A 24,668-nucleotide genomic window follows, 5' to 3' on the forward strand; every position below is an offset into this window, starting at 1 on the left:
ATGCTATTTGCAAGTAGACAAACACATTTGTTGAAGTTAAAAACAATTTGCAAGTAGACATTTTTTTTTTCTTCAAATTAAAAACAATTTGCAAGTAAAAAAAAAAAAAAGTTCTTCAAGTTAATACTTTTCGCACTGTTTTATCACTTTTTGTTCCATATGCACGATTCTTTGTTTCTCACCGGCAGCATCCGTAAGTCGCACTCTACAACGACAGGTGGTGCTGCTGAGTCAATATAAGGTCGACAAAGCTACTGATTTGCAGAAGTGCCGTCAACTGTTGTGCGAGATTTTGTATCCCTGGAATATTCTGTATCTGTATCCCCGGGAGCGCGCATGGGGGCGAGCTCTGTTCCTTGTAGAGACAGCGACAACACTTCCGTGTTATAAGCGACGTCAATGATACAAAATGTGAATTATTACGATCATGCTTAGACTGTCAAAAATGTTGTGGGTGTAACATGGGACATTCCTACCCGAATAAATGCTTTTGATCATTTGTACATTTCGTGTTGTACTTATGTACTCACATTGCTGCACAAACTATGTCTGAATAAGCTTCTCTATTGTATACAGTGTAATATTGCGAAGCGGTCGGTCAGCCTGCTACTGTCTGGAAATTTGTAATTCTTTGTACGTAGGCCTGGATCAGGGCTTTTTCCAGCGGCTGCAGCGCTTGAAGAACTCTTCTGCTCGTCTTTTAACTAAAACCAAACGACATGAGCACATTAACCCTGTACTAGCTTCCCTTCATTGGTTCCCAGTTACTTTTAGAGTTCAATTTAAAATTTTACTTATTGTTTTTAAATGCCTACACCAAGAAGCCCCGCCCTATCTTATTGTCCCAGCAGGACTCTGAGGTCTTCAGACCAGCTCCTCCTCGTTGTCCCAAAAACTAGGCTAAAAACGATAGGAGATAGAGCCTTTTCAGTGGCAGGGCCTAGACCAGGGGTCGGCAACCTTTACCACTCAAAGAGCCATTTTGGAAAGTTTCACACATTAAAGAAAGTAATGGGAGCCACAAAAATGTTTTTAAAATTTAAAATGAAAAACACCGCATACAAAGCTTACATGCTTTGTGCTATGTTAACCAGGGGTCTCAGACACACGCACCGGCACGCACTTTATTGTGGGAATTTGATGTTAGTGCAGCCCGCGAGTTTTGGATGAATGTCGCTTGCGTCACACTTGCCAACCCTCTCATTTTTCCCGGGAGACTCCCGAATATCAGAGTGTGATGACACTGCATTTGGCGCCCTCTACAGTCTGCCCAATCAGTGTACCTGCTCGGCCACAAGTGGAATGCAGCTTTAGCTTGCTCACGTATGAGACAGCAGGGCTACTAACTCAGCAGCCACACATCTTACACTGACGGTACCAATACCCAGAATCCCATGCAGCCCTAACTCTTCCGCTCAACCAACCACGAAGAGGGGGGGAGGGGGTTGATGTGTGGGGGGATTTGGTGGTAGCGGGGTGTATAATGTAGACCGGAAGAGTTAGGACTGCATGGGATTCTGGGTAATGGTTGTGTTGTGTTTATGTTGTGTTACAGTGGGATGTTCTCCAGAAATGTGTTTTTCATTCTTTTTTGGTGTGGGTTCACAGTGTGGCGCATATTTGTAACGTAACAATGTTGAAGTTGTTTGATACGGCTACCGTCAGTGTAAGCTGTGTGGCTGATGAGTAAGTATGCTTTGCTGTCTCCTGTGTGAGCAAGTAATAACAACATACAACATGTGGCTGTTACTGCAGTGCAATTAGGGCACGCCCTTTATATAGTAATTAGAGTGTTAATAGGATTATTATTCCCTGGGAGTAGTCTATGAGAGACACTGACATCCATAAGTCTCCTGGGAAAATCGAGGGGGTCGGCATGCATGTAGCTGAGCCGCATCAGAGTGGTCAAGGAGCCGCATGCGGCTCCGGAGCCGCGGGTTGCCGACCCCTGGCCTAGACTATGAAACAACCTTCCATTATCTATTAGGTCCTCCTAGTCTCTGAGCCAAATCTAGGCTAAAAACATATTTTTACTCCCTGGCATTCAAATCCAGTTATATCTATATCTTGGTTGTTTATATTTCTTGGTTGTTTTATTTCTTGTTTTCTTGTTTTTATTTATTTATTACATTTTAGTATTTTAAGTGATATATTCTGCACTTCTTTGAAGGTATATTTTACTACTGTATTTTATTCATCCTTCCGTGTTATGATGTAAATGTTACACTATGTGCCCCTATTCTTATGTCTGTACAGCACTTTGGCCAACTGGGGTTGTTTTTAAATGTGCTATATAAATAAATAAACTTAATTTAAATAAACTGAACTGAAATCACATTGATAACATCCTATATTTTCATTTTGTTATTTATTTCATCTTTTGATAGATTAAAAAAACAACACCAATCCTGTTGGAGGGCGCGGCCTCTCACTCTCACTTTCCTCAACAGATTGTTGGTCGATGCTACCACAAATCCCCTACATCCTACTTCTACTGAGAAGATGGTGGTCTTTCTAGACATTCAGGGATGCTTCAGTAGACAGGTCAGAATATTCTGTTTTCCTTCTCTTATAAGCCTCTTCTACTCCATCTTCCAATGGCACTGTCAGCTCCACGATGGAAACCAGCTTTGTTGTTGGAGACCACAAGAACATGTCTGGCCGGAGTGTTGTTGCCACTATTTCTGGAGGAAACACAAGCTGTTAAGATCCATTTCCAATTTCCAATATTAGGCAGACTGTAGAATGTTTGCATCCTTTTGGTGTTCTTGATGTTGGCATGCAGGTACAAAACGAAGGAAATGGACCTTTTGGGAGGTTATTTGTGGCGGTCCGCCTCTGTTTCAATGTTGATGCCAACTCTCTGAGTACTTAAATATGTTGCCACATAAAGCGCCCTTTGGTGAGACTTGTCATGCACCCTGACAAAATGTGCTTAAGGGTTGCTGGGGTCTTCTCTGTTCCAAAGCTTCAGATTTTTGGGGGAAAGTAGCAGGTCATACGTGGCTCTGATGATAAAACTCAGCCTTGCTCTGTCCATCTGTCAGATGTCACACCAGTTGAGCTTTTTCTTCTCCAGACTTTTCCAGTCAGTCAATCACCTTTTCCCAGCCATTTAAACAGCCTTGTCATGTCAGTCCACCTTTTCCTGATTTCGTGTACCACAAGTCGTCTTTTTTGCACTGTTGTTGTTTTGTGCCACACAAAAGCTTTTGGGATAACCCCAAGACCCACTCTTCCTTGCTGGACTTGATCAACTCTGAAATTAATAGCAGGCTTTGCCCTTTGAACAGCATTAGATGGAGTCCACCTCATTCCTGTTGTCAGTGGGGGGATGGCTGTTCAAATGACTGGGTCTTCTGATTCCGACAAGGTCATGATTAGCCTTGTATTGGTGCAATTGAAATCTTCCACAAGACCTGACATTGGTAATTCCAGTTTACCACTCTCATACAATCCAATGGAGTTTAGGCATCATGGAACTTCAAGTTACTGCTTCAGCTGCGTGCTACTAAAGGCCACAGGACTCTTGGGATAATGCCTGACTGAAATCTTGAGTTTTCCTGGCAACAATTATTGATGCACTTCATGTAGGTGATGGTATTCGTTTTAGTTGTTTAAACTACCCTGTGTCTTTGAGCTTTATTTAATACCATCATCCCAAGCTCTTTAGTGGCATTTCTGCAAAAGTTGGTAGAGGTGTTTCACCAATATAAAACCTTTGGTTTGTGACTTAAGCCTTCATGATAGAGATGCTTCTGCACTTGCTGGGCTTTAACTTCATCCTTGCCCATGTAACGTTTTGATGAAGTTTGTCTAGAAGTCCCTTGATACAGGGGTTGCTGTCCGTGTTGTTCAGTCATCCATATACGCTCGTATTGGTAGTAGTTTTCCACCGCTGTGCAGTCATGTTACTCCCACCACCCATTTTGTGCACTTTGTGGTAAAACACAATGTAGTGAGGCAAAACTGCAGATCCTGGAAGTAGTTTTTAAACAGTTTTTTTTTTATTGCTGTGGGCACTTAGAATAACTCAAAGGCAATCCACAGTAGTGAGTGGGGGACAGATTCATAGGTTTTGGCCAGATCAAGGAACAAGACTTGAAGATATTTCCGTTTTTTTAGCAGTCTGGATTAGATGCAATGTATGCCTGAGGTGTTCGAGGCATTCAGAGAATCCTGCTCTTCCAGCCTTTTGGATTGATCTATCGATGAGAGGATATTGTTTAAGCTATTTTCGCATCTGTTGTGCTAATATTCTGAAAAAATATTGCCTTCGGAACTATTTTATGGTGGTTATTTTCTTTTGGGATTAATACTTCTTCGGCTCTTTGCCAGGCTTTTGGGAGTACACTATATTGCCAAAAGTATTTGGCCACCTGCCTTGACTCACATATGAACTTAAAGTGCCATCCCATTCCTAACCCATAGGGTTCAATATGATGTCGGTTCACCTTTTGCAGCTATTACAGCTTCAACTCTTCTGGGAAGGCTGTCCACAAGGTTGCGGATTGTGTTTTAAAGGAATTTTCAACCATTCTTCCAAAAGCGCATTGGTGAGGTCACATACTGATGTTGGTCGAGAAGGCCTGGCTCTCAGTCTCCGTTCTAATTCATCCCAAAGGTGTTCTATCGGGTTTAGATCAGGACTCTGTGCAGGCCAGTCAGGTTCATCCACACCAGACTCTGTCATCCATGTCTTTATGGACCTTGCTTTGTGCACTGGTACACAATCATGTTGGAAGAGGAAGGGGCCCGCTCCAAACTGTTCCCACAAGGTTGGGAGCATGAAATTGTCCAAAATGTTTTGGTATCCTGGAGCATTCAAAGTTCCTTTCACTGGAACTAAGGGGCCAAGTCCAACTCCTGAAAAACAACCCCACATCATAATTCCTCTTCCAACAAATTTCACACTCGGCACAATGCAGTCCGAAATGTACCGTTCTCCTGGCAACCTCCAGACCCAGACTTGTCCATCAGATTGCCAGATGGAAAAGCGTGATTCATCAGTCCAGACAACGCGTCTCCACTGCTCTAGAGTCCAGTGGCGACGTGCTTTACACCACTGCATTTGACGCTTTGCATTGGACTTGGTGATGTATGGCTTAGATGCAGCTGCTTGGCCATGGAAACCCATTCCATGAAGCTCTCTGCGTACTGTACGTGGGCTAATTGGAAGGTTACATGAAGTTTGGAGCTCTGTAGCAACTGACAGTGCAGAAAGTCAGCGACCTCTTTGCACTATGCGCTTCAGCATCCGCTGACCCCTCTCTGTCAGTTTACGTGGCCTACCACTTCACAGCTGAGTTGCTGTTGTTCCCAAACTCTTCCATTTTTTTTATAATAAAGCTGACAGTTGACTTTGGAATATTTAAGAGCGAGGAAATTTCATGACTGGATTTGTTGCACACCTATAACAGTTCCACCCTGAAAATCACTGAGCTCCTAAGCGTGGCCCATTCTATCACAAATGTTTGTAGAAACAGTCGCCATGCCTAAGTGCTTAATTTTATACACCTGTGGCAGGGCCAAGTGATTAGGACACCTGATTCTGATCATTTGGATGGGTGGCCAAATACTTTTGGCAATATAGTGTATTTTTTCCATCCCACACCATTGTAATGTTTTTACACAATGTCTTCAGAACATCTGGACATCTGGAGAGTTTTTGTATACTATACCTGTATATGGATAGCCGTTAGGGCCTGGTGCAGATGCTATTCTTGCCTTTTGCACCACCAGCTTTACTTCACTCAGTTTAGGAGGGCTAATACCAAACTGATGTAATAGGGATGTCAATGGGGACAAGAATAAGATCATCTCTCCGTTGGTCAGTACAGGTTCTAATATGTTTTTCAACCTGGTATTTTGATGTTTTTAGAGATCCGCTCTTTTTCCTTGCGAATATTCCTTTCACAGATGTAAAAAATGTTTGTAAAAGTTGGCTATAGGTTTTTCTTTTTTTTTTCGACACATACTTAGGCTTTCTGTTCGGTGGAGCTTTGACAACTTTTGCGTTACGTTGTCCTGGAGGAGATCAATGCCTTCCATTTCTACAGCTGTTGCCTTTTTCCACAACTTCCTTAGCCGTCGCCTTTCTTGAACAAGTTGTTGGATTTCTTGAAGCTGACAGGATTTAGGGGTAGAAAGCAGGTCTCTCTTTCTGACTTGTTCCTTCACTCCAAATGTGTCCTTTCTATAGCTGTAGATTAAGGCTCAATTTGAATACCCCTCCCCCCTTGTTTTTGCCCTCCCTCCTTGGTTTTGCACGTTCTCGTAAATGGTGTTCGAATTATCCGCCAGGTAAGGGTTAAGGGTGAAGTACCTCCCTCGAAGCGAAGTGAGCGCGAGGAGAAAGATGGCAGACCAGAAGACCCAGGGAAGCTTACAAATGTAAGTAATAAGCATAATTAATGACTCATTCAGTCATGTTTCAAACCTTTGCCACTGCATGTAAATATTGGCTTCCAACACAAATACAAAATAAAACACATTTGACATGCTGCAAGCTGTTGCGCCAGCACTTGCATATTTCCCCCAAAATGTTGTCTTCTGAATGGTCTTTTTCTTAATAAAGACACGCAAAAGAAATTAAAAAGAGCACAAGCAAAGCTGAACATCGCATGTGACGGCATCTTGAAAGCAAACAGACATTTGTCGCATCTGCCTTACGTCACTGCTGGCAAACAGCGAGGGTTGATGACATAGGGAGACTCGACCGACGTCCGCATGTATAGGGGCGTATTTGCAATACTTTGCCATCGCATAGAGCCAAGTGGGCCGGTGAAGTAGAAAAGGGGAGGCGGAGAAGGGAGAAATTGAATTCAGCCTAAGTCACCCAGTTTCTCTAGCTTCTTTTCGGCCAATTCTTTGATGTGTGACTTAGGACACGGCTTAAATCCATGTTGATAGTTTCCGACTCTGCTGTTTATTTTTGGTCATTTCACTAACAGCTTACACAGTTCTCAACTCTGCTGTGTACTGAGAGTTGTCTTAAACTGGCGGTTCCGCATGGAGCTTCTTCTTCCTCCCGTAAGGTAATGATGCTCTGCAGACTGTGGAGTTCATCCTGCCGCTGAGTTTCATCTGACTGATTAAACCATCCTCTCGACAGGACCTGGTCATTGCAGGGCCATGGGTTGGAGGTCTTTAGGCAGTTCTTCCGGCTTTGATGTATTTTAAGACCATGAGTTGATGTTACTTGAGCCCAACCACACACACAAATTTAAAAGAACATGTCCAGCCGATCGTTTGTCAAGAGTATTGTTATTTCCTTTATTTGATGTTGTTTCCGTTTCAAGGGTCGTTACCGGGAGATCAGCCAACGAGTCTTCTTGCGCCCCTGCTCTCGCAGACTCTAGGTGATTTATTTTTCTTGAACCTTTCGTAGCCAGATTCAGTGGCTCTTGTACCCTGAAAGGGTGATGAGTCTGCTGTTATGGGTAGTGTTAGAATATTGTACCAGTTATACACTATATGTAGGTTCACTAAGGTTCATGCTCTCAAACTTCCTTTTCAACCTTTACTTTGCCTTGAGCACGCACTCAATGTGTCAGCCTGACTCCCAACAAGGTCTTCTTGTTGTGAAAACACTATCAAACTGTTATGGCTATTCCCAATACTGTAAGAAAGTTGACTCGTTGTGTCTCGTAAATGTACTAATATAATAAGTACACATTCTATAGATTTAATCAGTTACAAAATTCCAATGGCTCTAACAAGGCACCTCCTGATGGCCTTGTTGTGCCGAAGCCACTATTATTTCACTTTCACTGTTATGCGGATGACACCCAACTCTACATGCCCCTAAAGCTGACCAACACGCCGGATTGTAGTCAGCTGGAGGCGTGTCTTAATGAAATTAAACAATGGATGTCCGCTAACTTTTTGCAACTCAACGCTAAGAAAACGGAAATGCTGATTATCGGTCCTGCTCAACACCGACATCTATTTAATAATACCACCTTAACATTTGACAACCAAACAATTAAACAAGGCGACTCGGTAAAGAATCTAGGTAATATCTTCGACCCAACTCTCTCGTTTGAGTCACACATTAAGAGTGTTACTAAAACGGCCTTCTTTCATCTCCGTAATATCGCTAAAATTTGTTCCATTTTGTCCACAAACGATGCTGAGATCATTATCCATGCGTTCGATTACTGTAACGTTTTATTTTCGGGCCTCCCTATGTCTAGCATTAAAAGATTACAGATGGTACAAAATGCGGCTGCTAGACTTTTGACAAAAACAAGAAAGTTTGATCATATTACGCCTATACTGGCTCACTTGCACTGGCTTCCTGTGCACCTAAGATGCGACTTTAAGGTTTTACTACTTACGTATAAAATACTACACGGTCAAGCTCCTGCCTATCGTGCCGATTGTATTGTACCATATGTCCCGGCAAGAAATCTGCGTTCAAAGAACTCCGGCTTATTAGTGATTCCCAGAGCCCAAAAAAAGTCTGCGGGCTACAGAGCGTTTTCTATTCGGGCTCCAATATTATGGAATGCCCTCCCGGTAAAAGTTAGAGATGCTACCTCAGTAGAAGCATTTAAGTCTCATCTTAAAACTCATTTGTATAATCTAGCCTTTAAATAGACTCCCTTTTTAGACCAGTTGATCTGCCGTTTCTTTTCTTTTCTTTTCTACTCTGCTCCGGGGTGGACCGCTAGCCTGTTCATCGGATGGGGACATCTCTACGCTGCTGACCCGTCTCCGCTCGGGATGGTTCCTGCTGGCCCCACAATGGACTGGACTTTCGCTGATGTGTTGGACTTTCACAATATTATGTCAGACCCACTCGACATCCATTGCTTTCGGTCTCCCCTAGAGGGGGGGGGGGGGTTACCCACATATGCGGTCCTCTCCAAGGTTTCTTATAGTCATTCACATTGACGTCCCACTGGGGTGAGTTTTCCTTGCCCGTATGTGGGCTCTGTACCGAGGATGTCGTTGTGGCTTGTACAGCCCTTTGAGACACTTGTGATTTAGGGCTATATAAATAAACATTGATTGATTGATTGATTGATTATTCTTTGGACTCGTATCCACCTTTGTAAAGACTCGTTTGGCCATGCATGGTCCCTCAGGACACAATGGACTTGCTGCTGTATGGCCTATAAGAAGAGGGAATAATTTTTGAACGGGGCTCATTCATCTCAACTGTGGCGAGCTGATTGCTGAATGAGACCAATGCTGTAATTTTCATCTGTGACCTGTTTGAATAAATGTTGCTGCAAAAGGACCTGGCCTCTGACTGTTCAATCAAAGAACGCGGGTAACATCTAACAGGTAGCTAGCCCATAACAGCCCAGTGGGGTCTATTTCCTCCTGTCAGCTGTTTTTCCAGGCTTTCATGTGGTATTTTCCTTGTTGTCAGTTGCCCTTTCACAACCTTCACCTTTTTTCTTCCTGAAGATCAATAATAATGAGTTGAGATTAGCAGTACTTTCTGAAAGGGACAGGACTCATTTGTGTTTCATGGACACATAAATGCAGTGTGGGCCACAATGCTAGCTGGTTGTTATTGGGATCAATTACTTATTTCCCTAGTTAGTTAATCACATTTATTTGTATTTTATTATGTCTACAGTTGTTTTTACATTCTGTCCTTCTATGTTAAAATAAACCAACCATAACAATGGTGATGACGAACCCGTTTTTAATCAGTATCTAAGCAGTTTTTAAATGTTTTATGATTTTCTCGGAATTGAATTTCTATTATTTTCTATGGGAAAATGTCAAGCAAATTCAAATAAATCTGATGGTGACTAACATTGGAGGACGTTTCTGTGCATGACTTAAAAAGGTGTCTCCATTGTGAGGACTCCTGGGAGAACTGCAGTATTAAATCCAAGTACAGCCGGCTTGTACTGTACATATTAACATCAGACACTTACCTATACAGCCTTGGTCATCTTGGGTTTCCTGGTAGCCCTGGTCACAGAGGCATCGAAAAGAACCCAGTCTGTTCTCACAGAACCCGTGAGGACCACACAATGTCTCATTGAGTCCACATTCATCGATATCTGTGGATTCAAAGCAAATAAACGTATCTTACTTCACAGATTAATTTAGAGAAAAAGTAACCCATAAATTAACTTTTAAATAAGACGATATATCAAAACCTAAGTGACAGTTTCCATTCATAATAACTATCAACTTCCATCCATCCCTTTTCTACCGCTCGTCCCTCTCGTGGTCGCTGCACTCGAGTGGAAGGCGGGGTATACCCTGGACAAGTCGCCACCTCATCTCAGGGCCAACACAGATAGACAGACAACATTCACACTCAGATTGACACTACGGCCAATTTAGTGTTGCCAATCAGTCTATCCCCAGGTGCATGTCTTAATACCTAATTATTAACGAAAACAGTTTGTGTTTAATCGATGTGAACCCGAGCATACAATTATAGGGCATTTATGTCCAAGTCTCCTGCATAAAAGTCTGAAAGCAAGAAATATTCCTCTTTGTCCAGTAGGGCTGTGAATCTTTGGGCACCACACGATTCGATTCGATTCTTGGGGGTACCATTTGATTCAGTATTGATTCTTGATTAAAAACGATTCTCGATTCAAAATCAACACTTTTTCTTAATAACATTGGCGCCAGTTTTATGATTAACTACATTCCTCCATAAAATAGATAAACAGCTCAGACAAATGTTTATATTACTGACAAGAAAACTGGTTTTGTTTAATAAAATGCTACCTAAATATTTAATAGAGTCAAATACAAATTAGGAAACAAGACAAGTATCCAACATTTCTCTTTTCTAAAGTAAATCTCTACAGCAAATATGGGCATCTCCATCATCAGTATGATTTGCCAAGCTGGACAGGATAGATTTAAAAGAAAAAAGAAAAAAAAAAGATTTTTGATTTTTTTAAATCGATTAAGAATCGTCATAAATAAGACTCGTGATTCATTCGAAAAACTTTTTTTTTTTTTACAACCCTACTGTCCAGACAGGCAGCTAAAAAGCTTTAGTTTTGTCTTTTGTCACACTTTTGATGGGGCAAACAAGGTAAAACAGGCAAAAAAGGTTTTAAGAACAGGTTTTACAAAGGGGCCAAGACTGCTGCTATTGTTAGGAAGTATAGAATAAGTCCTCATCTTAATTCTCATTTAAGAAAGAATAAAACAGGTCATATAAGTTGACTTTGAGCAGTGACTACACTTCTTGTCAGTCATTTTTAATCTAACTTAGTTGGTGGTACTGTACACTGTTACCTCGCCACACTGTGGTCTCAGTTTATGGCGGATTTCAAAACAGCTGTAAACAACAACAAAAAACAACCGTAAACAGCTGTTTTTAGAAACATGTATCACATAACCAATGTTCCCTGTAAGGTGTGCGCCTGCGAAATTGCACACTGCTCCCGCCCGTGTCTTTCGCGCACCGAAAATCTATGCAGCGCACAAAATCCAAATCCAACAAATTAAACACATGATTTATTCTGAAACCATTTTACTACAGCACACATCTCAATGTGCAAAAAGTTTTAAGGTGAACACAATGTGATATCTAAAAGGGGTACATTTCTTAAATCCTTCCACAGACAAGATTTTTTTATTGTCATTGTCAGTGGGTCAAATCACTACTATTAAAAATAATATAATGGAAATGGCTGCTGTTATTTGAACATTATAATAAAACAGTTGACTTGTTATGTCAGCTTTTAGACAGGTGTGACGCTAGTGTTGCAGCAGTCTGATCTTCCTCACATGTGGTTCTCTGAATGCTCAGTGTTAAAATACTGTCACAAATACACACTCAAATATACTATATGTAAGTTTATTCAGGTTCAGTCTTTTCCAAACTTTTGCCGCTTCAACCGTTGCTCTACTTAAAGCACACACTTCATGTGAGCCTTCTCAAGGTCTGACTGTGTGAGAAGGACATGTTATGTGTTGTGGCTATGTCTCATCACTGTACAATGCTGGCTATGTTATAAATCTCTAACCCAAACACATTTTAAGAATTTTAGTATTCACAATTTCCTTTTATCAACCAATGGCACCACTCTGACGTCACTTGATGGCCATCTTCTCAAAGACTGTTATTTTATCTTGGCCCTTAGATTCCCACCCCGTTTTGGGAAAGACTCCCGGCAATCAATTTGGTCGTGAACCGTTTTTTTCCTGGCATGGACTGTAAAGAGAACCAAAAATTATTAATCAAGGTTCCTTGGCTCTCGGCAGAGCAAGCTGATTGTGATTGAGACCAATGCTGTAATTTTCACCTATGACTTGTTGGTAAATCTTTCAGAAAGACCTGGCCTCTGACTGTTCAATCGAAGAACGGGGTTATAGTCTAACAGGGGAACATTGATCATAACATCTACAGTATTTGATTTAATGAGCCGTCAATGCAGTAGTGAAGCTCCTTTGCCAACCTGACATGGTACACGACACCCTTTTGGTCGATTGAAGACCAATCACAGAGCACTCTTTTTCTGTCCTGGCAACTGAGTGGCTCAGCCACATGAAGCCTCCTGTTTGTTTTAGCTCAGCTCCATGTTTGCTCTGCTGTTTTTCTGGTAACATTTGTATTTATTTTAAGTCCTACGATGATGTTTAAACATTCTGCACCTTCTAAAGCTTCGGACACAGAAACCTAAGCCCCAGAGAAAGCTGCATATGATCGGAGACAAGGTGAACCTCCTCCTTGCTATGCCAAATAGACTATCTTAATTACGAGCTACAATCTACTAGCTGCCATTACAAGACCAATGAATCATCGTTCGCTACATAGAGAGTGTAGTAGAATTTCTGACCTTTGACCTATATTGCATGTCTAATAAGAATGTCCGCTCATTTTCAATTCTCTTCCATTTTGTGCCATTGAATGGACCAGTGGGACAAAGGTGAATATGGAGTTGTGCCAACCTGTCTACAGAATGTTTAGAATTTCCAAATATGACTAAGAGATACAAGGTTGTTTTGGAACAGACAAAACCAAAACATAATAATTATGACGCACCAGATAAAAAACAATGACGCACAAGAGACATATAAAAAATGGCAGAAGACCGGAACTCGACAGTGATTTTGGCTTGTGTGTGTCTTGTTTACTCCGGAGTAACATGTGGACTGTCTGCACGGCCAACTTAATTCAACCTGCACTTCTGATAATGGGTAAATAAATTTGTTGTACTAAACTACTTTTGTTGCCTGCTTAAGCTTCGGACAATCCACTACACAAATTGGCGTCACGAACAGGATGGTTTAGAAGCTACAGGTCGACAGCCGCTCCCGCTCTCTCTGTCAGGCAGACAGTGTGCTGCACGCGCGCATAACAAGGTAAGCGTTTTGCTTAAAGTGTAAACATTTTCTGCCTGGAGAGAGCCGGATCGATAAGACTAATTGCTGAATCTATTTTTGATAAAAGATAGGTTTAGTCAGGTTCTCCAAAAACAACCTGGAATGGGGTAAATTATGGTTGGATTGTTGTTGTTTTATATGTGATCATTTGTCTGTGTGTTTGTTGAAAACTTGTGATTTCTTGTTTTTAACATAAGGGGATTGTTGATAGAATTTTGGTGGTTTGGAGTGTTTTTGAAGCGTAGACTATGTGAGACGAAAAATTTCTTTTAACCTCTTCATCCTCTGTCGTTGCTGGCAGAGGATGCTTCTTGCTGCAAGTGCATCAGATTAGTCAGAGTTGGATACAGCTAAATTATAGGCAAGATTTGCTAACTGGTGTGACATTTGGCCCATATAAATTGATGACGTCTATGAAGGTGCGACATATCTGTTTATGTGGAAACTGCAGCGGTGGGAAAAGCCTCTTATAGGTGACCGCTCATTGACTCCGGTAAAGGAGATCAACTGAGCGTATAGCTGTCACGACGAATTTGGAAATTTGCTGCAAATAGACAGGTATTGATCGGGCTGCATATGGTAGAGCTTTGGTGAAACTTGGTGAAACTGTATGGACTGACCAGACACGAGTCTATAGGATTGCTGGGTGATTTCCAGTGGTCCTACTGGGCGTTAGGCCAGGTTTTTCCATGTTGGTCAGGGATAACGCAGGTGTTGCTCCAATGAAACGGGTTAATCGCCGTTTTATGAGCAATGATGGAACCTGGTTTTTGTGATATGAGACGGCCGATTCCACAAAAGCACGCGTGCATTAGTTGTTTATATTTGTCCGGACAATGGGGTGGTATGGTAATTTAACAATGTGTGTGTATAATGATGAATGCTGAAATGTGTGTGTATTGAGTGAGTCAGTTTATGTTGGTACATTCAGATATATGCGTGATTTAATATCTTTTGTGTAGCACCTGGTTTCTTATCTGGTTTAATTCCCCCCCCCTTCCTTTTCCTCACCTCCCAACCTCCCTTCACGCTTTTTCTCACAGCCCCGCTATCTGTAAAAGTTGGGAAATTGTCCAAAATGTTTGTGCGTGTGAGAAAATAGACAAAGTTATGTACAGAAAACACATGAGTGAATGATCCATCCATATAATTATTTTCTTCCGCTTATCAAGAGGTTGGATCGCGGAGGCAGCAGCCTAAGCAGGGAAGCTCCCCCTCTTTGGCGCTGCGAGCGAATTCCAGTCATTTGAATTTGTTTTAAACTTTACTGGTGATTGTGACTGTGCGATATTACAGTTGTTTTACACACTGAGATTTTGAGTACGGGAAAAAAGGCTCTTGCTCGCTGGTAAATTCTCTGTGTGAGTGACTGTGTGACGCATATAAAGAAAAAGAAAAAAGGAGTCTCAGCTGGGAGACATTTTGAGATAAGAGTGTGTCAGAAGTGGCGAGGCTGTGTGAGTGTCAGCTGTACGAGGCATTGGGCCGAAGAGGTGTGACACTGTTAGCATAGCATTGGATTAGTTTAGCATTGAGCTAGGTTTAAAGAATAAATAAATAAATAAATAAATAACTATATATAAATATATATAGTGGACAGCTGTACTCAATCTGAAGAGAAGGCTGACAGGTTGGTTTTGATAATAGGAAAAATAAAATATACTGTATATGAATAAATAAACATTTAAATATCAATACATACATTTGGACTGGGACATTGAAGCATTGTTAAATTCATTAGTCATTAATTATGTGTGTAATATACTGTATTGAACAGCCTTGCTGCTTATCTGATCCATCCAGTTCCTGTGTGGAAGTTGAGACAAACACACACACACGCACATCATAGAGTAGAACACATTGTAACTTTGAATTAATAGTTATACAACAAATAAATTAATAATATTGAATTTAAATTTGATAAAGATAAATTGATTATACATTGACATTTTAATTTTTTTAGGAATAAACACACAATAAAATAAAAGTTAAATTTATATTCTAAAACATCTAAGGGTATCTGTGCAAACTGTGAAACATGTAGTCTGAAGAAGTACAGATAAGATTCGCCAACACTCAGCGCCATTGTCAAAACAAAACGTAGAGAAGCGTTAAACAAATTCTAATCAGAAGGAAGACAGACCAAAATATGAGAACTTAAGTAAACAGACAGCAAGTAAACCAGAAATAATAATGTAAATAAATAACAAAGAAAGCAAATTTCTATGTGACATTGGTGCATGTAGAATTACATGTAGAGAATAAAACTAAATGGAAATAACTGTCTGCAAGATGAGCATGACGTCATGAATTGTGCTCGGGTTAGTAATAGATAGATAGATAGACAGATAACACGTTATTGATTCCTTCAGGAGAGTTCCCTCAGGAAGAAGAAGTAAAAAGTAAACAGTAACTAATAAGGGTATGAATGGAAACAAAATAGAAAAATATTACAAGGAGAATAAAAATAGAACAGTAAAATAAGAGAAACTAGGCATTAACGACCATGATATAAAAAAGTATTGCACTGTTATTGTTTTGCATTCCCTGTCATCCTAGCCCCCCCCAAAGAGGAGTTGTACAGTACAGTACAGTCTAATGATGTATGAGACAAAGGATTTTGTATAGGCTAAACCAGTAGTTCTCAAAGGAGGATATGGTGTTTCCGCCCGGGCAAAAAAGGGGGGTACTTGAAGGTATGCCAAGGGGTACCTGAGATTTTAAATATTTTAAAATAGCGACAATTCAAAATCCTTTATAAATATAATTATAGAAGAATAATTCTTCAACAAAATCAATATCCAAAGAAGGTTGATGATTGATTATATGTATAGAAATCTTTATTATAATTTAATAATTTGTTTAATTTTTAAAACGTTTTAGTTATTCTTATATTTTTTTGTCCAAATAAGTCAAGTAAGACCACAACAAATGAGCAATATGGTGCACTGTTATACAATTTAATAAATCAGAAAATGATGACATTATGCTGTATTTTATTTCTTTATTTTACTGGGAAAAAAGGTTGAAAACCACTGCCCTAAATCATATCTAAAGCTAAAATTATTTTATAAGACTGATTATTGTGGATTATTGTGTTTGTATTGTGAGAGAAGGAGAGAAAGTGAGAGAGAGAGGAAGAGAGAGCAGGTGAAAAAACAGATTGAGGGTGAAGAGGATGGTTTGAGTAAATATGGGAAAAGGATGTTTATAACCTTACGTTATGTGAATGGTTTCTAGTAGAACAGAAAATAGAAACATTGGGTGAAGTGTAAGGAAGAGATGGATACAGGATGTTGTTTGTAAAGGAAAATGAAAGTGAAGAAAAGATGAGAAAGTGACAAATGAAGGTATTCGTAAATGGTATGCTGTTGATTGTGGTTAGCTGCAAGTTTGTTTATTTGTTTGTTTGTTTAGTTGTTTGAGTGAAATGGGAAGAAATCAATAGGAATAATTACATGCAAAATGGAATAAAACTATGAGTGCGATAGATAATGAATGAATAAATGAAATAAGTTTATTTTGGTCATATAATCAACCATCAACCAATTTGTGTGAGCAGTTTAACAGTAAATTAGACATATTAACAATCATACACATTTGCACACAGAAAAGAAAAGAAAAAAGAATGACCGAAAAAAGAATAGGCGGAAGCCAAAGCTTATATTGGCCTATGATATACATTTATTGGACATTAAATTACCTGGAACATCAACGTTAAAAGATGAAAGTAATTGTTACTATATTTTATAATGTTCAAAAAAACTTTACTTTTCAAGGGTCTCCAAAACCATAACAAAAAACTACATGTGTTCAGCTCATCACTGAGGATGGTCCAACATTTAACTCCTAAAACTGAAATACATTTGTGTTTTTATTTTATTTTACTTGACCTATTTCAAAAATCAATATCCCCCGTAAATGATAGTTTTCTCCTCATAATGTAAACAAGCTAAGAATACAAACTGGAAGGCTGTTGTTCTTTACTCGGAAACATAATTGCCATTGTTTTAAAATTAAATTATCTGAACATTTAACACATTATGACTTATAAAAAATAGATTGGTATGATCATAACAATAATGCTTTGTGTAATATTGAAATGAGCCTTTTAAGTTTAAGTATTGGGTCTATATTTCTTCTATAAACATTTCCCCAAACTTCAAAACAATATTACATATGGAAAAATAAATGAATAATATAACATGTGCAGACATTTCTTATTCAGCATGTGTTTTACTTTATACCGAATAGCAATGGATTTGGATATTTTTCTTTAACATGTTCAATATGTGGCTTCAAACATATTTATGATCAATTATTATTCTCAAGAAGTTAGTTCATATACTCTGTCAAGTTACTCTTTCTGGTAAAGATTTAGTCTTATTAATTTCTACATATTGAGATCTATTACTTAAAATAACTACTTAACCACTATTGTGAAACACTTTTAATTTATGGGAGTATTGGAATAGGATTGAGGAAGATGTCTGCTGTGGTGGTGGTTAGTTTGGAAATCAATTTAATAAAAGTAAGTTTAAGTCAGGTAACTTTAAAGTGCAGTCTGACATTTTAGTTTGGAGTAATTTATATTTTTATTTAGACATGGCAGTACACCATACTTCTGGATGTTGAGCTAGAAGAGGATAATGGCATGACAGAATAAAGTTAGAGTTGGGGTGCCAGTGATTGTCACACACACACTGGGTGTGGTGGAATTTGTCCTCGGCATTTGGCCCATCCCCGTGATCGCCCCTGGGAGGTGGGGGGAGCAGTGGGCAGCAGCGGTGCCGCGCCCGGGAATCATTTTTTGGTGATTTGGCTCCCAAATGTTTTATAGTCTTTGGTATGACTCGGCCGGGGTTTTGAACTTGCGACCTGCCGATCTCAGGGCGGACACTCTAACCACTAGGCCACTGAGATGAAGGAGGCAAACCACATCTCAACAGCTGTCAGTTAGCTATAGATTTTGAGAGCATAATGCGAATAACTATAACTTACAACTGTTTGCTGTGAATAGTGTTGAATAATAATGACAAATAACAGCCTACATTAATAATTAGAATAAGAGCCGATATGTAAAGTGTTAAAAAGAGGAGAAGTGTGATTAAGCCTGGCGCTTAGAGCATGGCCTTGTGTGTTTGTTGTGACTAGGTTGGATAACCAGTCGGAGACATGCAAGGCAAGGCGGGGCAGCTTTGTTTGTGTGGCGTTTTTCCAGGAAAGGGCAGACTCAAAGTGCTTCACAGACAACAAAGTGAAATGAAAGAAAATAAAAGCAAAATTAAAATGCAGACAATAAAAATAAAAACATTGCGGACGTTAAAAGTTAAAAGATTAAAAGATTTAGCTGAAAGATAAGGAGAAACGTGAATAAATACATTCTTTTGTTTTGGAGAATATCACGTACAGCGGGAGGTCAGAGTGCAAGCATGACAGCTTGCTCGCGCCTACTGATAGACAAATGATAGTTTAAATTAACTTATAGATAATCTTTAAGTGAATTAAAAGGGTACTTAAATACACATGAAGTAGTACGTATAATCTTTGAATTAAGGTTATTGATTAGCCATTAATGGGATAGTTAATACTGTAATTTTAAAACGTGATATGCAAAATTGAACTAACCGAGAGGATATGAAAACGATGGGTGTACATGTTTTGAGTTCCAAATTCTGGGGGAAAAAACCTCAACAAAACGTAAAACCATACAGACGGACTTGGGTGGTAGCCACGGTTGTGCTAGGTCAAGCGAGGGTGGAAAGGATATGCAGCAGGGGGACTGCCAATCTGAACAAGACAAGCTCCAAAGTTGTAGCCAGAACATGCTCACAAAAAATACAGGTGTGACAGCAGGACGAACAGCAGGATACAAACAGACCCCTGCTGGACATAAGTGTCAACGGACAATGTTCAACACAATCTTTGAAGCATTCCTTTGTGGTCAACCTGCACACACCTTGTAATGACCTGCTTACGAACTGTGCCCTGACAATTCAATACCGCACAGAAGGAACTTCCTGATGTTGCCTGACAGCACGACATCAGCTGACAACTACTGGGGACGCCTCCCAGGAACGAATGGAGGACGGGGACTGCTCCAACTGTCCTAGCACTGGCTGACTGAGGTGCGTCCGTGTGTCCTGCCACCCAAACCGCCAAAGTGTATGATCACCAATTAGACGACTCATAATAGGAGCCTTTTGACTCTTATATATGGTGGGACTCAAGGTATGGCCGCTCATGTGAACTATCCTTACAACAATTAGAATGGTGTAAGATGGACAACTAATGACCCACATTGTTCCCTCTGTCCTGCCTACGAAACCAAAAATTTAGGTCAAATGATAAAACAGGGCGTAGCTGCCGCTGATTGAACCGATACGCTAATACCACATTTTTAATTATTTCGGTTGTCTGTTAAAAACATAGCTATTGGTTGCAATTTGGACATTCCTGCTGTAGGCTACAAGGAGCTAGCAGCTATACAACAGCTGAGCTAAAATAACAAATTTAAGCATATCAAAAAATTGTAGTTGCTTATTACATACACAAAGTCGCTTAGAGACAGAAGTCTGTAGAAAGTATTCAGTAACAAACGTGTCCGCATTATTAAACTTTCTACCACAGGAAACATACTGAACAAATACAGCAGTTACTGTCAGACTCTAATCCGGATTACCTTGTCTATCAGAGACATGGTTAAAACCCACAACACCTTTACGTTCTAATTAATGATTAATTAATGACAAGATTACAGAAAAGACAGATCAAGTGACAAAGGGGGGAGGAATTATGATTTATGAAAGGGAAAACATTAAAAGTAGATCAATTTGAGTATGTTGAAATTAAAATCACATTTTCCTCAGAAATGTATTTCAAGGTAATTGTAGTATACCGACTGACCACAGCTAAAGACATTTTTCTTGATTCATTTTCAGACATCCTCAAACAGCATAGTATGAAAGAAGTAACGTCATGGGGGACGTTAATCTGGACTGGTTAAATAAAACACGTAGAAAGAAACTTAAGGATATTATAAACGGCTTCTATATGATACAAATGATAAGCAGCCCTACTAGAATTACAATTGGATGACAAAAATCAAAGAGAACATCTGTAAATACACGAATACAAAACCAGAAAGAAGAGTCCTAAAATAAAAAATACCATTGGATTCTAATAAAGACATGAGGACTCAGCTCTCATAAGAGCAATTATAACAGGTCTAAATACAGATCGTATGATTTAAAAGTTTGGAGGAACAAAGTTACAATGTTTATGCGGAAGTCTAAGGCTGACTTTCACTTAGAATTAATCAAAGTTGCAAAAGGGAACAATAGAGAGTTATGGAAAACCAGATACAAACTTACGGAAAGAGAGCAAACAAGAAACAACACTATAACATTAAATATCAACGGCACTATTGTCGCAGACAGTCTGGACATAAGTAATAATTTTAATGAACATTTCATCCAGTCTGTACAAACCCTGAATAAAGAGTCCCTCAAAATCAGTGCAAATAATTGTCATTTATTCAGGATGGACTAATTTTAGAATTAACAAATGAAACAAAGTTAAACAAAATCTTCACTGCATTATCAGACTCACGATCTAGAGATATATATATATGGGTTGGACACTATCTTCCTAAAAACATATAAGGATTGTATTATTGCTCGTATAACAACAATTGATAAATAAATCAATAACGGAAAACACTTTCCCTACCACGTAGAGAAACTGCTACCATGATTAAATCCATAAAGCAGGAAATAAAGAAGACCAGAACATGTACAGACCAATTAGCCTTCTCCACGTTATAACAAAAGGAATAGAAAATTTGAAATTAAAAGGTGGCTTTGGAGCAATCAAGGCTGCTCACACGGTCACTAAGAGGGGCATTATGTTGACACATCAACTTAATGAGTATTATATTTATCCATGAGAGCATTTTTGTTGTAAATTGTGAGGTATGGCTGTTAAAAGCTTGGTTGTTGTTATGAATGATGACAGATGTGAACAAGAGCATGTATTGTCTTTGTGTGATGATGTAAATAAGGTGTGGTTGTATTGTATGTTAAGTATGTGTCCATGAAGGGGCATTTGGTGACTTTTCTTAAAATTGATTACATGCTACAGTATGATTATTTTTGATTAATTATTGATTATTATGAATGTATATAAATTATGATTAATTAGTGTCATAATTTTATTGCTTGATTTTTGGATCCCTTTAATTTAGGTAGCCAGGGAATGCAGATGGAAAGTAGCTATTTAGATATAATCTGGTACAGAACATATCTGTTTCTGAACTTAATGTTTCTGTGCATTGTCTCATCATAGATAGACTAAATTAAATACAACTATTTAGTGAATTATTGAGGCCACAATAATTCACTAGGTGTTGTAAAATATCAAAGTACTGTTGCAAAAGCGAACAGTGACCTCAAACATGACCTGTCCTCCGCCTCTGTTCTTGCTGCACTTGACTATCAGCTGCCTTTTCTTTTTCTTGGATGTTTCTGAAACTACTAATACTACTACTACTATTACTATTACTATTACTACGACTAACACTGTCCCTGTAAGAGGGACAGAGGGGGGAGGTGAGTTTGGATTGGGTCAAGTTTGAGCGTGTTGAGGTTTTATTTAATCAATATGATCAATCCGGTACAAGGATAAAGGAACGTAATGATTTAGATTGACAATTGCAGTGGTTGGCGAAAGCAACCCCAACCTCAAAGGAGGGTGCCAATTCAGTAATTAAATGTTTTGTGAATGATCTAATATCCCGAAATGGTTTCCCAAAAAAGATTAGGTCAAACAACGGCACCTAATTTAAGAAAACAGGTTATCGTCTTCAGTCACAAGATCAGCACTTCTCAGGACCAGCAGCTTCCTAGGAAGGCGGAAAGACCATGAGACCAAAATGGTAAGTTTGCAAAATGTAGAATTTGTGTGCCAGTTCCTCTGTGCAGATTTGAGGATGAAAGCAGCCACTCCAGATTCCCTTGCACTCGCTAAGAGGGGCACGGTCAAAGCAAATCCAGGATCAACACCCGATACCTGACTGGAAGGAACCGAGAGGAGAGACAACACCTTGCCAGCGATGACGAGAACAACTAAGGTTGCCAGCCAATGTGTCCACCGGGACTCCAGCAGCTGTGGAAAGAAGTGTCGGGAGTGCCGAAGCGGCGAGGAGGCCTGGACCAAAGCCCCACGCCCCATACTCTGCCCCCGCCTTCCCCAAAGCCCCCACAGCTCCAACTTTTTCTCAGCTTTTCCCCAATTTCGGCCAGCACGCAACGGCCACTGAACAGTCTGCCCAATGGACTGAACCACACCCCAAGAAGAGACAGAGACAGACTGTTTGAGTGGATCTCTTTCTTCACCAAGGCAGCCAAAAGCCCAACGAGGTGTCGGCAGGCCATCAGCCTGAGGCACCACTGAGCCATCTATACGAGCACTAATCGAACATGGACTCATACGAAATTCAGTTGTGTGTTCAAAATCAATTGATAATTAACAATATTGGTAACTACATTCATTGCAAATGCCGGGAAAAATATTTTTGCAAATGTCTTACAGTCATAAGTCTATATACATTCATCTATTTATGTTCAATGATGTTCATGATCAAAGTATTTGTTATTCCTTTACTAAATCAAAGGGTAGGCCACTAATTGTGTTCTGTGAGATGGTTTTACTGCAGGCTGGTAACAGCGATCGCTCTGAAGGAGGGTCATAGACGGAATTTTTGCCTCGTATAAAAACATTGAGGTTTTTGCCTCTATCTGTGGTAGAGATTTAACTTAGTGGTCTACATCAGAAATTGTTTTGGTCCAGGGTCTTAAGACCCTGGAAGGCGGGTATGTAGTAGAATTTCTGACCTTTGACCTATATTGCATGTCTAATAAGAATGTCCGCTCATTTTCAATTCTCTTCCATTTTGTGCCATTGAATGGACCAGTGGGACAAAGGTGAATATGGAGTTGTGCCAACCTGTCTACAGAATGTTTAGAATTTCCAAATATGACTAAGAGATACAAGGTTGTTTTGGAACAGACAAAACCAAAACATAATAATTATGACGCACTAGATAAAAAACAATGACGCACAAGAGACATATAAAAAATGGCAGAAGACCGGAACTCGACAGTGATTTTGGCTTGTGTGTGTCTTGTTTACTCCGGAGTAACATGTGGTCTGTCTGCACGGCCAACTTAATTCAACCTGCACTTCTGATAATGGGTAAATAAATTTGTTGTACTAAACTACTTTTGTTGCCTGCTTAATCTTCGGACAATCCACTACAAGAGAGGAGAAGATAATATAAGTATGACGACAACCAAAGACATGCACTTGGGGATAGGTTGATTGGCAACACTAAATTGGCCCTAGTGCAGTGGTTTTTAACCTGGGTTCGATCGAACCCTAGGGGTTCGGTGAGTCGGCCTCAGGGGTTCGGCGGAGGTCAAAACACACCCGACTCATCGTGTAAATACAAACTTCTCCCTATCGGCGTATTACGGATACGGCAACAGCTGACTGGTTTGCAGGTGTGTAATTTGTTGTGAGTTTATGCACTGTGTTGGTTTTGTTCTTTGAACAAGGTGATGTTCATGCACGGTTCATTTTATGCACCAGTAAAAAAAACATGGTAACACTTTAGTATGGGGAACATATTCACCATTAATTACTTGTTTGTAAACATGCAAATTAGTAACATATTGGCTCTTAACTAGTCATTATTAAGTACTTATTAATGCCTTATTCGGCTTGGCCTTATTATAACCCTAACCCTCTAACCCTGACCCTAACCCTAACCAAATAACTCTAAATTAAGTCATTAATACTTAGAACATGGTCCCCTAGTGTCCAAATAACTCTAAATTAAGTCTTTGTTACTTAGAATATGTTCCCCTAGTGTCCAAATAACTCTAAATTAAGTCTTTGTTACTTAGAATATGTTCCCCTAGTGTCCAAATAACTCTAAATTAAGTCTTTGTTACTTAGAATATGTTCCCCTAGTGTCCAAATAACTCTAAATTAAGTCTTTGTTACTTAGAATATGTTCCCCTAGTGTCCAAATAACTCTAAATTAAGTCTTTGTTACTTACAATATGTTCCCCATACTAAAGTGTTACCAAAAACAGATAACTTTGTCTTGAATTTGAAAAAAAAAACACACTTTATTTTTCACTAAAGAAAGGGTCAGTGAATGCGCATATGAAACTGGTGGGGTTCGGTACCTCCAACACGGTTAAGAACCACTGCCCTAGTGTGTGAATGTGAGTGTGAATGTTGTCTGTCTATCTGTGTTGGGCCTG

The 24,668-nt window shown here is 39.6% G+C and overlaps 1 protein-coding gene across 7 annotated transcripts in view; it reads right to left on the bottom strand.

Moving 5' to 3' along the window:
* ltbp1 (latent transforming growth factor beta binding protein 1) overlaps positions 1-24,668 on the bottom strand; it is a 318,864-nt gene that overhangs the window by 68,159 nt on the left and 226,037 nt on the right. For all 7 annotated transcript variants that reach the window (XM_062058983.1, XM_062058978.1, XM_062058981.1 and 4 more), the window contains one exon: positions 9,906-10,034. In XM_062058983.1, the coding sequence (XP_061914967.1) occupies positions 9,906-10,034 (129 nt within the window). The remainder of the gene's footprint in view (positions 1-9,905; positions 10,035-24,668) is intronic.

The sequence above is a fragment of the Entelurus aequoreus genome, linkage group LG09, assembly GCF_033978785.1.
Source record: "Entelurus aequoreus isolate RoL-2023_Sb linkage group LG09, RoL_Eaeq_v1.1, whole genome shotgun sequence".
In the NCBI taxonomy this organism is placed as follows: Eukaryota; Metazoa; Chordata; class Actinopteri; order Syngnathiformes; family Syngnathidae; genus Entelurus; species Entelurus aequoreus.